At 35.3% G+C, this 15,320-nt stretch overlaps 1 protein-coding gene across 1 annotated transcript; it reads left to right on the top strand.

The window, feature by feature from the left end:
* Nucleotides 1-6: 6 nt before the first annotated feature.
* Nucleotides 7-2,691, top strand: LOC138312776 (uncharacterized). Its single transcript, XM_069253536.1, has 3 exons — nt 7-181; nt 861-1,165; nt 2,434-2,691. The coding sequence occupies exons 1-3, from the start codon at nt 119-121 to the stop codon at nt 2,534-2,536; spliced, it is 471 nt and encodes a 156-aa protein (XP_069109637.1). The 5' UTR covers nt 7-118; the 3' UTR covers nt 2,537-2,691.
* The last annotated feature ends 12,629 nt before the right edge of the window (nt 2,692-15,320 follow it).

Genomic DNA, 15,320 nt, shown 5'->3' with positions numbered 1-15,320 from the left:
CCTGAGGAACCAGATCCGTGCCCTGTCAGACATTGAACTGAACATCAGTAACTGTCGCTCACCTAGTAAGAAGCGTCGTTTAGATGCCAGTCAGATTTCCACTCCAGTCGCTGTTTCCATGACGAGGAATGGAAAACCTTACCGACCACATTCATTGGACCTATCCGATGTAAATCATGAGGTACTCTTATATTTTCTGTTATTAATTTTAATGTGATCTCAATTTGGTGGCTTTGAGACCCAAAAACAATGTGGTAAAGTGTGATTTACCGTCAATTAGTCCCAAGTTCTAGTGGTTACAAAACACACTTCAACTATGGTGTCAAGATCACGGGAAGATTGGAATGATTGATGGTAAATTGTATTTTACCCATGTTGTTTTGGGATCTCTTAACTCCCGTATCAGACAACATGTGTTACGTTGCAGGGCCATAGATAATAAAAAAACAGGGTATTGGTGTTGAAAATTCAGATTTCATTTGGGGATGTAACTCAAATTACAAAGACCAGTATTCATACCCCCTGCAACGAAGTTAAATTACTGGAATCAGGTTGTCTGTTTGTCCGTCGTCTGTAGACAAATTTGGGCGACGATCTCCTCTAAAACTACGCGACAGAAGTTGATAAAATTGGGTACACAGAACCCTGACATAAAGTGGAGTTGAGTTAACTATATAGGGTTTTGCAATGTCTTCTATTAATGGAGTTATTACTAAATTTGTGAAGCGAGGGGTATTAGTCGTCCACTCTGGCGACAGTCCTAGTTCTTTTTGAAATATCATCTACATAGTATTTAAACCAAAATTTACAACCATTTCTATATCCTGGCTTTGCGTAATCATTCTGTCTTTATAACACAGGACGGTGGATCTCCTTACTCTGACCTGTTTCCATCCTCAACTGATTTAGACGATTGTGACGATGATAGGACTGATGATATCATGGAGGAAGATGTTGATAGAGATCACACAGCCGATCATATAGAGGAGAACACGTTTATGCAGATGACAATGGACGACCTTGGAGAAGTCGACGCTACTATTGACTCGTTTTGTAAGGCCCCTAGTAGAAAGGACAGCGCATCTACTGTATCTCAGGACGTCTACTACCCTAGTAGTTATCATACAGACCCTAAACCATCACATTCCCGTCATTCACTACAAAGGTAAGTTTACCTCTATGTATACGATAAACATTCTTGATTAAGAAGTCATTGAACGTCAATTTTCTACAGAGGTAAGCTTCATTCTTTGTATAACGCTCTATGTTAAACATTCTTGATTTAGAAGTCATTGAACGTCAATTTTCTAGAGGTAAGCTTCATTCTTTGTATAACGCTCTATGTTAAACATTCTTGATTAAGAAGTCATTGAACGTCAATTTTCTAGAGGTAAGCTTCATTCTTTGTATAACGCTCTATGTTAAACATTCTTGATTTAGAAGTCATTGAACGTCAATTTTCTAGAGGTAAGCTTCATTCTTTGTATAACGCTCTATGTTAAACATTCTTGATTAAGAAGTCATTGAACGTCAATTTTCTAGAGGTAAGCTTCATTCTTTGTATAACGCTCTATGTCAAACATTCTTGATTAAGAAGTCATTGAACGTCAATTTTCTACAGAGGTAAGCTTCATTCTTTGTATAACGCTCTATGTTAAACATTCTTGATTAAGAAGTCATTGAACGTCAATTTTCTAGAGGTAAGCTTCATTCTTTGTATAAAGCTCTATGTTAAACATTCTTGATTAAGAAGTCATTGAACGTCAATTTTCTACAGAGGTAAGCTTCATTCTTTGTATAAAGCTCTATGTTAAACATTCTTGATTTAGAAGTCATTGAACGTCAATTTTCTAGAGGTAAGCTTCATTCTTTGTATAAAGCTCTATGTTAAACATTCTTGATTAAGAAGTCATTGAACGTCAATTTTCTAGAGACAAGCTTCATTCTTTGTATAAAGCTCTATGTTAAACATTTTAATATACAATTTTATAAGTCAATGAAGGCCAATTCTCCATAATATATAATATTCAATGGTTGCCGCCATCACTCTGACTGCTTCTTGTTGAAACTGGAAAAGGTACTTTGACTTAATTTATAGTCAAATCCGTCTCCTTGATGCCCCACCATGAAATTGGGTGGACATATCTATATATATCTATAGACGATATTGTATTGTCAATGTCTATCCCATCCCATCCTGCTTTGATATATGGACACAGGGGCATCGAACAGTTTTAATTTGTTCCTTCATTATTACACCCATGTGGAACAGGTGCCAGACTCTGACCAAGGTTGCTGGTTTTTCTCCTGGTACTCTGGTTTTCATCCACATCCTAAACTTGCCACTGTCTGTTTGCTATTTGTATTATTATAGCATATATATATATTAGTTTATTTGTTCCTTTTATGTAACTTAAATATTTCTTTATTTAGGTTGGCATCTGGAAGTCGGAAAATCAAGAAGAGGTGCGGAGAGGCTTTGAGTTCTGCATACAACAGGATACAGGAGACAAAATCCAATTGTTCTATACAGTAATGTGATTATAGTTACACAGGAGACAATGTGATAATGTGTTATCATATATACAGGATACAGGAGACATAATCCAATTGTTCTATACAGTGATGTGTTCATAGTACACAAGAAACATTGTAATAATGTGTTATATATACAGGATACAGGAGACAAAATCCAATGAATTCGGTAGATTACAGGATACATATTCTGAGTGTTGATGCAAGAGACAACAGGAGTTTGATTAAAATGTTCTATAACCATGGCAACTCTACAGATGGATCTATAATGGAATATTTTATAACAAAATAGAACTTAACTAGACAATTTGGATAAAAACATTTTCAAACAATAGATAGCTAAATTCTTATACACTGTATTCCGATATTATTGAGATTCAGTTTTTACATATATTTCCCTGAGAACAAGTTTAGAATGTTAACAATCTGATTCAGTCCTAACTCTTATCATATCTTGATGAGGCCGGGTATTCTAATTGTGCGACATACATTCCAGCCAATATTGGGTGTAACATACTTTTATCACGAGTCAAACTGTTACATGTGTTAATATATCATTATACTCATCCACGATTCTCGTTCTATCCATCCCTTGACTATTTCGTAGTAATACTGGAGACCGTTCAGGAGAAAACAACTGACCAATCACAGGCCTGCAGAGACTTCCTTTGAAGATTACAGAGAGAGTGACGCCTAACTTCAAAGCCACACAATCAAGCACAGTGTATTGTTATTCGATTCTTTTGATGTACATCAAAGAACCACATTTCCTGTGTGTTCTCTAGCCTTCAGTTTTACTATGAGATAGTCCAGGGGTTGATATAATGACGGTGACAGAAACCTCTGGAGTATCAAGGATATATTATGCACTGATAATTACTGGATATATTTAATCATAAAGGGTATTAGTTCATAGACACAAATTGCAATCATAGAGGTATACAAAGAATATCATCTCTCAACACTCAATATTAAATACTATATGTATTTGCATGTAGCAGAGTTATCTGCTCTTGTGGGTAAGTATCTTTTTTGACGTCATTAGTTTGTGAGTGAATGTCATATTGTTTTCTCAGAAGCTGATGAGGTTACGCTTACAAACACATGACGTCACAATCAATACCTACCCACAGGGACAGATAACTCTGTAATATCCAAATACAGGATATTGGGAATTAATTATGATAAGTTGTGCTGTTTTCATCAAGAAAAGTATATTATTTTTTTTTGCTCAATAGAAATGTTTTATTCCTGTGTTTCACCACAAGGATTTTTTTAGACAGATACGGTTTAAGTTTTATGTTTGAAATACTTAAATCATAGGTTTAATAGTCCTGAGAACTTATATCTATTCAGGATATCTTTTATAAATCTATAATAAATTCACAGAAATATGTTTCATAATAACTAGAAAATATGTGCAGGAATATAATCCCTACCTTGTAAAATTTATACTTGATTACATTATCCCATCTATATTGTTTACCAACATATTTTTACATGATTATAATTGAATTTCGTGTACCAAGAATCGTAAGGAACTGCGAAAAATTATCGCTGTGAAATTGTAATATCCCCTTAATGACTGCTTAGCTTTGACTTTCTTCAGTCTGAAAATCACTATAAATTTTTTGCTAGGCAATAAAATGGGAAATTAATTATAAGTAGTTACCAGAAAATAAGATGTTTTACAGTATCAACTGGCACATTTACTTAAATAACTAGTTTGTGTACAATGAGAAATTTTTTATGATGTTGTAGTACATGTTATTTTAATTTGACTTCATAAGCAAAGGTTGTGTGTATTATAGACCGGTGTGTATGAACAATCGCATTCATAGTTCGCCAACTGGGCAGAAAAAAATAATAATTGTAAAATATTTTATATGTATAGATTGTATTACATGCCATTCCTTTCCTAAACCGGTTGATAGCATAAACAACCATTTAATATTTGGTTGTTTACATCGTTGTCTTTTATTTTTATACTTAACATTTTCTAAGATATTATCAGTTGTATTTCATCCCATAGGTAGTTTTACCCTCTGTCTTTCATATAACATTGTATGTGGAAATATTTAGTTTTATTTATACTGACCATTGTATTGTATTTACCGATCGTGTTGTAAGATATGTGTACAGTGTATTATATGTAGATTTGTAAATACTTTATTCACTGACTGATTTGGGGCCAAATAAAGACCCTTCTTCCCTGGGAAATTTTGCTCTATTTTCCCATTTTCATTTTAATATTTAAAAAAAAATGAAGAAGATAAAATGTTCTATTTTATCAATTCAAAAGTGTATCATACAGCTTATTCTTACAGTTGATATTTAGCAGGTCGGGGTTGGGGGTGTTCAATTAGAATAGCAAATCACACAAGTACTGGACAAAACTTTTGATTCGAACACCAAAGATGATGACATTTAATAAGCTATGTATTGTTGTTTTTCATCAAGGCAAAGTAGCTGAAAATTTGAAAGAAGCATTCTTCACATGATTTTATTGTTATAAATATGAAATTAACTTATGAGAATATTCCAGTTTTGATGCCTAAAAAATCTCTGAAAGACGCATTGAAATGTAATCATGTGTATTAGACTTACCTACTTATCTTACTGTATGTTTATGTGACCACCATACTATAATATGTTAAACAATCTATTTGCTCAAGTTTGTTTTACTGTATTTAAGTGATAATTATAAAAAAACCTAATTATGTATGTAATGATAATCAAATCTGTCGCACAATCACATAATTTTCATCTAACGTAAAAAAAACATTATCTTTTATTTCTTGTCATATCTTATCAAAAATTACATCACTGATAATTAACATCATTCATTAATATTTCCTTTTTAAAAGAATTCATATTACCATTAATCTACTTTTATCATTTCTCAGTTTTCCGATATTTTTTTGCTTTTAATCAACAATTAAAACAAGCAGATCTAGAAAAACTTTTAAACCAGAATTAAATAAAGTAACTCTTTTATTAATATTCTTGTTTTAATGCATTTCATTTTGTTCTTTAAAATGTTTTAAAAGATATTTTGCTGACTGGAATTTTCCTGAAGTTTTACTTCCAAATCCAAATTTTTGTTTTACCAAATTCATAAATGGACCACAAACAAAATGGTTTATTAAAAAAGGGTAGTGATACCTCACATTACAAATAACTGCATTTGAGAGAAAAATTTCTATTTGTGTACTTGTATGTATTTTGTTTAATGTCAGATGATGTCAACCCTTTGGGATGTACATTTGTATATAAATTACGCAATACAGACATAATTTAGTTTAAATATATGACTTAAATTGTAGGAAATTCTGAACTTGAAATCATGTGTACTTAGATGAAGACAGATTGAGGATATAAGTACAAATTATGATATTAATTATTGTTTGTGTATGTATAAAGGACAATGTCAAATTCTTGATTGTATGTCCGACAGACACCTGTTTTGTAATTTTGTATAAACATAGTTGTATACAAATGAATGTATAATTATGAAATTTACCCGAGAATACATTAAATGTATGTGAAATAACTGAGTTTTTTGTATTCATCTTTCAACTAAGTGGTGCTGATATATCAGGGATTGTATATATTCTACCAGGTTAATTTAACACTTTATTAACCTCAACAAAGGTCAATACATATACATCATATTATCAATATAGTTTGGGTTTATGAAATCATAGGCAAGAAATGGAAGGTCATTCTTCATAGACACGAAGACACCAATGACAGTGAGTAATATAAAAATTATCTAAAAAATACACTGGTAGAAAAGGTTCTGGAGGAGATTTGTCAAACTAAATATAGATTGGTTTCAGTCAAGGATTGATTGGTCAATTTTGTTTCTTGCACTGGCTGATGAAGAAAGTTTATCTTCTGCAAATGTCTTTCCCAATTTAGTTGTCTGTATTTCTAAAAAAATATGGATGATTGTCTAGACAATGTAAATAACCAGACTGTAAACTGATGGTAGTTGTTTATTTTACGGAAACTCCGGAAGGTATACAAATCGCTCTATATAACCTTAAATATTCTTCTCATTTTCTAATAGAAATGGCAAAAGATATGTGATGTGCACGTAAATTACAAGAACGATATGGCTATAGAACGCCACCCTGGAGAACACAACTTATATTTGAATAAAGAGTGGTTATTGTTTTTTTATATTTTTACCTACATGATAACATCAGCTATACCTTAACATCACGATACGAACTTACTGCAGTCCCCCAAAATACATGTACGTACGCACTTCACACTCGTAGCACGTGCTGCACACGGGATTGTCTGTCCTTCAATGACCCTGGCTATTAAAATCAACCAAATTTCAGTTAGTTTGCGTGAATCCCCGATATCACTTTTACTTGATGTAAAACTACCGTTTCCTACAGGGATATGTGTTTTATGTCAATTTGGATCTAGACGTTTTCGGGGTCTAGGAAACAAATAGGTAATCGTATTCTACATAGTACCATACACGAATAGTAAAATGGGCACTCTGGTTGGTACATTTAGCAATAAACTATAACTAATTCTCAGATCCATGTGGCATTCTTTGCCACGTAATATTATATAATCTATAAAGTACTGGTTTACGGTAAATGAACAGTACGGGTCTCCGGAAACTCTGGTTTTCCTCGAGGACAAAGTCATGATACATCATTATATTAGGTGATCATAGCTGTACATTCAAGCGCCGAACAGGATGTAAATTCAAAACACAACTCAATTCTCAATAGCAATATATTTTAATGAATTCTCCTAAATGCATATCAATGATCAATATATTGATCATGTCATAATAGAAAATATCATCGAAATAACGCTATCGTAACTTATCTTGAAAACAACACAGAAAATAACACAGTCCAGTACCAAGACATTCTTCTCTACATGGCGATCACTCGGTAGCGACGTCAAATAGTTCAGAAGGAAGTACGGAAAGTCGAAGGTGAGAGACGAAAGCAGAGCAGAACAAACAGGTTGCATAGATAGAATCGCCACCTCTGTCCCATCCTCTTGCATTCTTCTCCTCGGCAAGTGCAATGAATCTGAAATGAATATTTCAATCTTAGAACAACGTATATCAAGTAATGTAATGACGTTCATTTTTTCCGCCATCTGCTTCAGCATGAAAATGAAATGTTTAAACAACCTTTACATTAGTCTAATAAGCACGGGTGCCCTGGGGGTAGGGTACTAATATAAGAGTTCCAAAGAAGGAGATTCACTTTAATAATGGGGAAAATACGTGTATCTCTATTTGTAATAACTGTAAATCTACAAACCTAGTAAGGCAGTGGGTACCAGGCGTTGATTTGACGCTGAACACAAAGCGGGAACAGAGCCAAATGTTCCTCCTCGAAATAGTCGCGGAACTTTCTTGTCCAATATAATTCATCGCGGGGGAGCTCCTTTGTCAAGTCTACTGACAGCTCAAGCCCTTGGCTGAACATCTTCATAGCATGGGCACGCTTTTCGAAATCCACCACATTCCACACACGTGGTTCGAAGCGCTTCCATGAAGCTCGCTTTGCCTGGCATGGATCAGTGCCACAGAAGCGGCAGAGTGAGCGACCTGTGAAAATGATAACGTATGATTGAAACATGTCATGGGATTTGTTAACTGGTATCTGCAGTTAAAATATAATAGAGAAAGCGAATCTTTCCTTTTTTGTACGATGACCGAACGTTGTAGAGAAAAATGATGAGGAATAGGAATACTACTTACGAGCTCTCCATTCCCTGAACATGGAACGGACTGTTCTCCATCTTTGCTTGGTGCGCTTTCCAATCAGTGGTGCATAGACATATGCGTAAACAATCATCAGAGAAACAATTCCACGTAGCATGGTATAAAACACCTCATTTCCGATCGTCTGAAATAAATAAAACAATTTTGAACATATCTCCAGGGTTGCATACTATGCTAATATTTCGACTGTTGCACGATCGAAGCATATGTGCGCGTGTGACTACAGATCATATCTTCATTGAACAATACGTCGAGGTTAAACTTCATTTTGATTAAATACTGTACTCACCAACAGCAGATAGCCATGCGTTGGACAGGCTTTCGGAAAGTCTCTGGCGGTGAGATAATTTAAGATTATTTTTGTATATCCTGGTTCGGGCTCCACGCTGCACAAAAAAAGCAAAAATATTTAAGTAAATAGAATGGCACAATAAAGAATACAATGAATAATTCGAAGTACACATTCGAGATGAACATGGCTTAGTAATGTGACAAAACAAAACCATAGAAAATGCACAAACTTACCATGTAATGCCTCGATAAGCGACAGGGCCTTGCTGCACGACGCAAATGATTACCAAGAAAATCAAGAAAACTTTGATATCCATTTTGGTAATCCAAGTATTACAATAACAAGGAGCTACTCGCAGAGAGACTCATCATCTCCGCCATGGCCTAATTGCTAAGCAGCTAAGCAACACACATTTGACGTCACAACTAGTCTTTCGTCATCACCACTATGACGTCATACTATTGTAGAGAAGCAACCATGTGCATTCGCTGGTCAATATGGGGCAAATTCTGTATCACGACCGCGAAATAAAGTTGTGTAAATTTATTAAGGACGATGTCAGCATTGTATCGATACCTGTAGTCTATGTACATATATATCCTTTAGTGGCGTAAATAATCAAGCGAAAAATATCCGTTGTATAGTGCATGTACACGTCTAGAATTGGGAGATTCTTCTGTAAAGTAGCAACGTTTACACCTGTTACTGTTATTTGAGGTTGTATTGAATATTTTTGTATAGAAATAAACACCGTTGTTGATGTTGACGGTGGCAGATTATGTCTTATTCTAACATAATGAAGTGAAATAATTATCAATTATGGACATTTATTGAGGTTCCACCTGGGCGGTATAAATCCATATAGGCCGAATAAAACTTCTTTCGTTTTTATATTAGATATGGGGTTTCTTTAACAAATGTCAAAATGATTATCTGATGTACATGTTAATTACAAGAAATCGGTGTGGCTATAGGACGTCACCCTGGAGAACACTCAGTTATATATAATATTTGCATATTTCTGCATTAAGTACTAAGGTCACCACAGATATAAATTTGAATCTACTATCTATCATCACCGTCAACCAATTAGGAAAAAAACTGACAAAATTAACCTTTTAATTAATAAGGGTCGTTCTGGCAGACTTTTTCCATTAGTTAATAAAAAAGTTAGTTACTGTACTGTTCCTGCTAAGCGCTCAGAATAAAGGGAGAGTGACGACCCAGTGGGGTGTAATTGTTCAGTGTCTCTGGTGGTTTGTTTCAGTTAGACAACAGTATAAAACCGGCAAACGTTCCATTATTACAAAGATCCGCAATGCGAACATACTGCAGTCTTCCATATAGTATTTTATTTTGCTGAATTTCATAAATTTATTGTACTCGGCAATCTAAGTGAGGCTACTATGGCCTCAGACCACAATTACATTCACTATATGCACCAAAGAGAGAAAAAAATGAGGCAAATTGAATATATTTGAAATTTAGGGGGAAAAAAAAGTGATTTAAATAAAATTGAATTTAGGTATTAATTCTGAAGCTTAGTTGAGTAAGAAAGTGTCCAACAACATGCTTGTTTTCGAGATATTCTCACCTACATGTCACAAATACACAAACCTATAATATGATAGGGAAATCCGGAACCCGAAGAAAATCACTACTCAAGCCTCATAACACAATGTGTCCTACCGCACAATAAAGCTCCAAAAAATGGGTTAAAACTAAATTATCCCGGTAGTACAGATATTAAAATAAAAACATATGTATAAAGTATACACATAACTGCAATAGCTAAAGCCAGAACAAAAGTTTTGTAATATCCCTAAAAATTAATAATGCACTACATTCGTCTACAACGACCGGGAAGTATTCTTGTTATCTGGGGGTCATTTCACACAGGGATATGAGAATCGGTTACAATTCATATCAATTCGCGCCTAGACGTTTTCGGGGTCTAGATAAAAAAAAATCGGTAAAATCGTATAAATAATGGTACTATACACGAATAGTAAAATGGTCACTCTGATGAGTAATTGATATAAACTGTAACTAATTCTCAAATGCCAATGATATTAGTGTCCACATATATAATATATGAAGTACTAGCTAACGGTAACTGACCAGCACCGATCTCTGTAAACTCTGTATTTCCTGAACGACAAAGTCATGATACATCATTATATTAGGTGTCATAGCTGTAAACACACATTGTAAAACGTGCAACACAAATTATTTCATGCAAGCGCCGAATAGGACGTGAATTCAAAACACAACTCGATTCTCAATAGCAACATATTTTAATGAATTCTCTTAAATGCATATCAAATGATCAATATTGACCATGTCATAAAATGGAAAATATCATCGAAATAACGCTATCGGAACTTATCTTGTAAACAACACAGAAAACAACACAGTCCAGTACCAAGACATTCTTCTCTACATGGCGATCACTCGGTAGCGACGTCAAATAGTTCAGAATGAAGTACGGAAAGTTGAAGGTGAGAGACGAAAGCAGAGCGGAACGAACAGGTTGCAAGGATGGAATCGCCACCTCTGTCCCATCCTCTTGCATTCTTCTCCTCGGCAAGTGCAATGAATCTGAAATGAATATTTCAATCTTAGAACAACGTATATCAAGTAATGTAATGACGTTCATTTATTCCGCCATCTGCTTCAGCATGAAAATGAAATGTTTAAACAACCTTTACATTAGTCTAATAAGCACGGGTGCCCTGGGGGTAGGGTACTAATATAAGAGTTCCAAAGAAGGAGATTCACTTTAATAATGGGGAAAATACGTGTATCTCTATTTGTAATAACTGTAAATTTACAAACCTAGTAAGGCAGTGGGTACCAGGCGTTGATTTGACGCTGAACACAAAGCGGGAACAGAGCCAAATGTTCCTCCTCGAAATAGTCGCGGTACTTCCTTGCCCAATATAATTCATCGCGGGGGAGCTCCTTTGTCAAGTCTACTGACAGCTCAAGCCCTTGGCTGAACATCTTCATAGCATGGGCACGCTTTTCGAAATCCACTACATTCCACACACGTGGTTCGAAGCGCTTCCATGAAGCTCGCTTTGCTTGGCATGGATCAGTGCCACAGAAGCGGCAGAGTGAGCGACCTGTGAAAATGATAACGTATGATTGAAAAATGTCATGGGATTTGTTAACTGGTATCTGCAGTTAAAATATAATAGAGAAAGCGAATCTTTCCTTTTTTGTACGATGACCGAACGCTGTAGAGAAAAATGATGAGGAATATGAATACTACTTACGAGCTCTCCATTCCCTGAACATGGAACGGACTGTTCTCCATCTTTGCTTGGTGCGCTTTCCAATCAGTGGTGCATAGACATATGCGTAAACAATCATCAGAGAAACAATTCCACGTAGCATGGTATAAAACACCTCATTTCCGATCGTCTGAAATAAATAAAACGATTATTGAATATGGCTCCAGGGTTGCATACTATGCTAATATTTCGACTGTTGCACGATCGAAGCATATATGCGCGTGTGACTACAGATCATATTTTCATTGAACAATACGTCGAGGTTAAACTTCATTTTGATTAAATACTGTACTCACCAACAGCAGATAGCCATGCGTTGGACAGGCTTTCGGAAAGTCTCTGGCGGTGAGATAATTTAAGATTATTTTTGTATATCCTGGTTCGGGCTCCACGCTGCACAAAAAAAAGCAAAAGTATTTAAGTAAATAGAATGGCACAATAAAGAATACAATGAATAATTCGAAGTACACATTCGAGATGAACATGGCTTAGTAATGTGACAAAACAAAACCATAGAAAATGCACAAACTTACCATGTAATGCCTCGATAAGCGACAGGGCCTTGCTGCACGACGCAAATGATTACCAAGAAAATCAAGAAAACTTTGATATCCATTTTGGTAATCCAAGTATTACAATAACAAGGAGCTACTCGCAGAGAGACTCATCATCTCCGCCATGGCCTAATTGCTAAGCAGCTAAGCAACACACATTTGACGTAACAACTAGTCTTTCGTCATCACCACTATGACGTCATACTATTGTAGAGAAGCAACCATGTGCATTCGCTGGTCAATATGGGGCAAATTCTGTATCACGACCGCGAAATAAAGTTGTGTAAATTTATTAAGGACGATGTCAGCATTGTATCGATACCTGTAGTCTATGTACATATATATCCTTTAGTGGCGTAAATAATCAAGCGAAAAATATCCGTTGTATAGTGCATGTACACGTCTAGAATTGGGAGATTCTTCTGTAAAGTAGCAACGTTTACACCTGTTACTGTTATTTGAGGTTGTATTGAATATTTTTGTATAGAAATAAACACCGTTGTTGATGTTGACGGTGGCAGATTATGTCTTATTCTAACATAATGAAGTGAAATAATTATCAATTATGGACATTTATTGAGGTTCCACCTGGGCGGTATAAATCCATATAGGCCGAATCAAACTTCTTTCGTTTTTATATTAGATATGGGGTTTCTTTAACAAATGTCAAAAATGATTATCTGATGTACATGTTAATTACAAGAAATCGGTGTGGCTATAGGACGTCACCCTGGAGAACACTCAGTTATATATAATATTTGCATATTTCTGCATTAAGTACTAAGGTCACCACAGATATAAATTTGAATCTACTATCTATCATCACCGTCAACCAATTAGGAAAAAAACTGACAAAATTAACCTTTTAATTAATAAGGGTCGTTCTGGCAGACTTTTTCCATTAGTTAATAAAAAAGTTAGTTACTGTTCCTGCTAAGCGCTCAGAATAAAGGGAGAGTGACGACCCAGTGGGGTGTAATTGTTCAGTGTCTCTGGTGGTTTGTTTCAGTTAGACAACAGTATAAAACCGGCAAACGTTCCATTATTACAAAGATCCGCAATGCGAACATACTGCAGTCTTCCATATAGTATTTTATTTTGCTGAATTTCATAAATTTATTGTACTCGGCAATCTAAGTGAGGCTACTATGGCCTCAGACCACAATTACATTCACTATATGTACATTCACAGCTATAAGATGGGACGGTCTCCCATGTACGGTGTGTGCGTGTATGGTGTGCGAGGTGGAGTGTACTGGGAGACTGCGGTATGTCCGTGTTGTGTCTTCTTGTATATTGGAACTGTTGCCCTTTTTATAGTGCTATAACACTGAAGCATGCCGCCGAAGACACCAAGCAACACACTCCACCCGGTCACATTATACTGACAACGGGCGAACCAGTCGTCCCACTCCCTGTATGCTGAACGCAAAGCAGGAGCAGAAACTACCACTTTTATAGAATATGTACCAAAGAGAGAAAAAAAAATGAAAATTGAATATATTTGAAATTTAGGGGAAAAAAAGTGATTTAAATAAAATTGAATTTAGGTATTAATTCTGAAGCTTAGTTGAGTAAGAAAGTGTCCAACAACATGCTTGTTTTCGAGATATTCTCACCTACATGTCACAAATACACAAACCTATAATATGATAGGGAAATCCGGAACCCGAAGAAAATCACTACTCAAATCTCATAACACAATGTGTCCTACCGCACAATAAAGCTCCAAAAATGGGTTAAAACTAAATTATCCCGGTAGTACAGATATTAAAATAAAAACATATGTATAAAGTATACACATAACTGCAATAGCTAAAGCCAGAACAAAAGTTTTGTAATATCCCTAAAAATTAATAATGCACTACATTCGTCTACAACGACCGGGAAGTATTCTTGTTATCTGGGGGTCATTTCACACAGGGATATGAGAATCGGTTACAATTCATATCAATTCGCGCCTAGACGTTTTCGGGGTCTAGATAAAAAAAAATCGGTAAAATCGTATAAATAATGGTACTATACACGAATAGTAAAATGGTCACTCTGATGAGTAATTGATATAAACTGTAACTAATTCTCAAATGCCAATGATATTAGTGTCCACATATATAATATATGAAGTACTAGCTAACGGTAACTGACCAACACCGATCTCTGTAAACTCGGTATTTCCTGAACGACAAAGTCATGATACATCATTATATTAGGTGTCATAGCTGTAAACACACATTGTAAAACGTGCAACACAAATTATTTCATGCAAGCGCCGAATAGGACGTAAATTCAAAACACAACTCGATTCTCAATAGCAACATATTTTAATGAATTCTCTTAAATGCATATCAATGATCAATATTGACCATGTCATAAAATGGAAAATATCATCGAAATAACGCTATCGGAACTTATCTTGTAAACAACACAGAAAACAACACAGTCCAGTACCAAGACATTCTTCTCTACATGGCGATCACTCGGTAGCGACGTCAAATAGTTCAGAATGAAGTACGGAAAGTTGAAGGTGAGAGACGAAAGCAGAGCGGAACGAACAGGTTGCAAGGATGGAATCGCCACCTCTGTCCCATCCTCTTGCATTCTTCTCCTCGGCAAGTGCAATGAATCTGAAATGAATATTTCAATCTTAGAACAACGTATATCAAGTAATGTAATGACGTTCATTTATTCCGCCATCTGCTTCAGCATGAAAATGAAATGTTTAAACAACCTTTACATTAGTCTAATAAGCACGGGTGCCCTGGGGGTAGGGTACTAATATAAGAGTTCCAAAGAAGGAGATTCACTTTAATAATGGGGAAAATACGTGTATCTCTATTTGTAATAACTGTAAATTTACAAAC

Source organism: Argopecten irradians, unplaced genomic scaffold (assembly GCF_041381155.1).
Source record: "Argopecten irradians isolate NY unplaced genomic scaffold, Ai_NY scaffold_0464, whole genome shotgun sequence".
Taxonomy (NCBI): Eukaryota; Metazoa; Mollusca; class Bivalvia; order Pectinida; family Pectinidae; genus Argopecten; species Argopecten irradians.
Note: the sequence above shows the minus strand (reverse complement) of the source record. Positions and strands in the feature narration are given on the sequence as shown.

Coding starts and splice junctions, on each gene's coding strand:
- LOC138312776 (XM_069253536.1), top strand. CDS start 119: ATGACGAGGAATGGAAAACCTTACCGACCACATTCATTGGACCTATCC. Junction 182..860: donor TATCCGATGTAAATCATGAG/GTACTCTTATAT, acceptor TTTATAACACAG/GACGGTGGATCTCCTTACTC. Junction 1,166..2,433: donor TCCCGTCATTCACTACAAAG/GTAAGTTTACCT, acceptor TTCTTTATTTAG/GTTGGCATCTGGAAGTCGGA.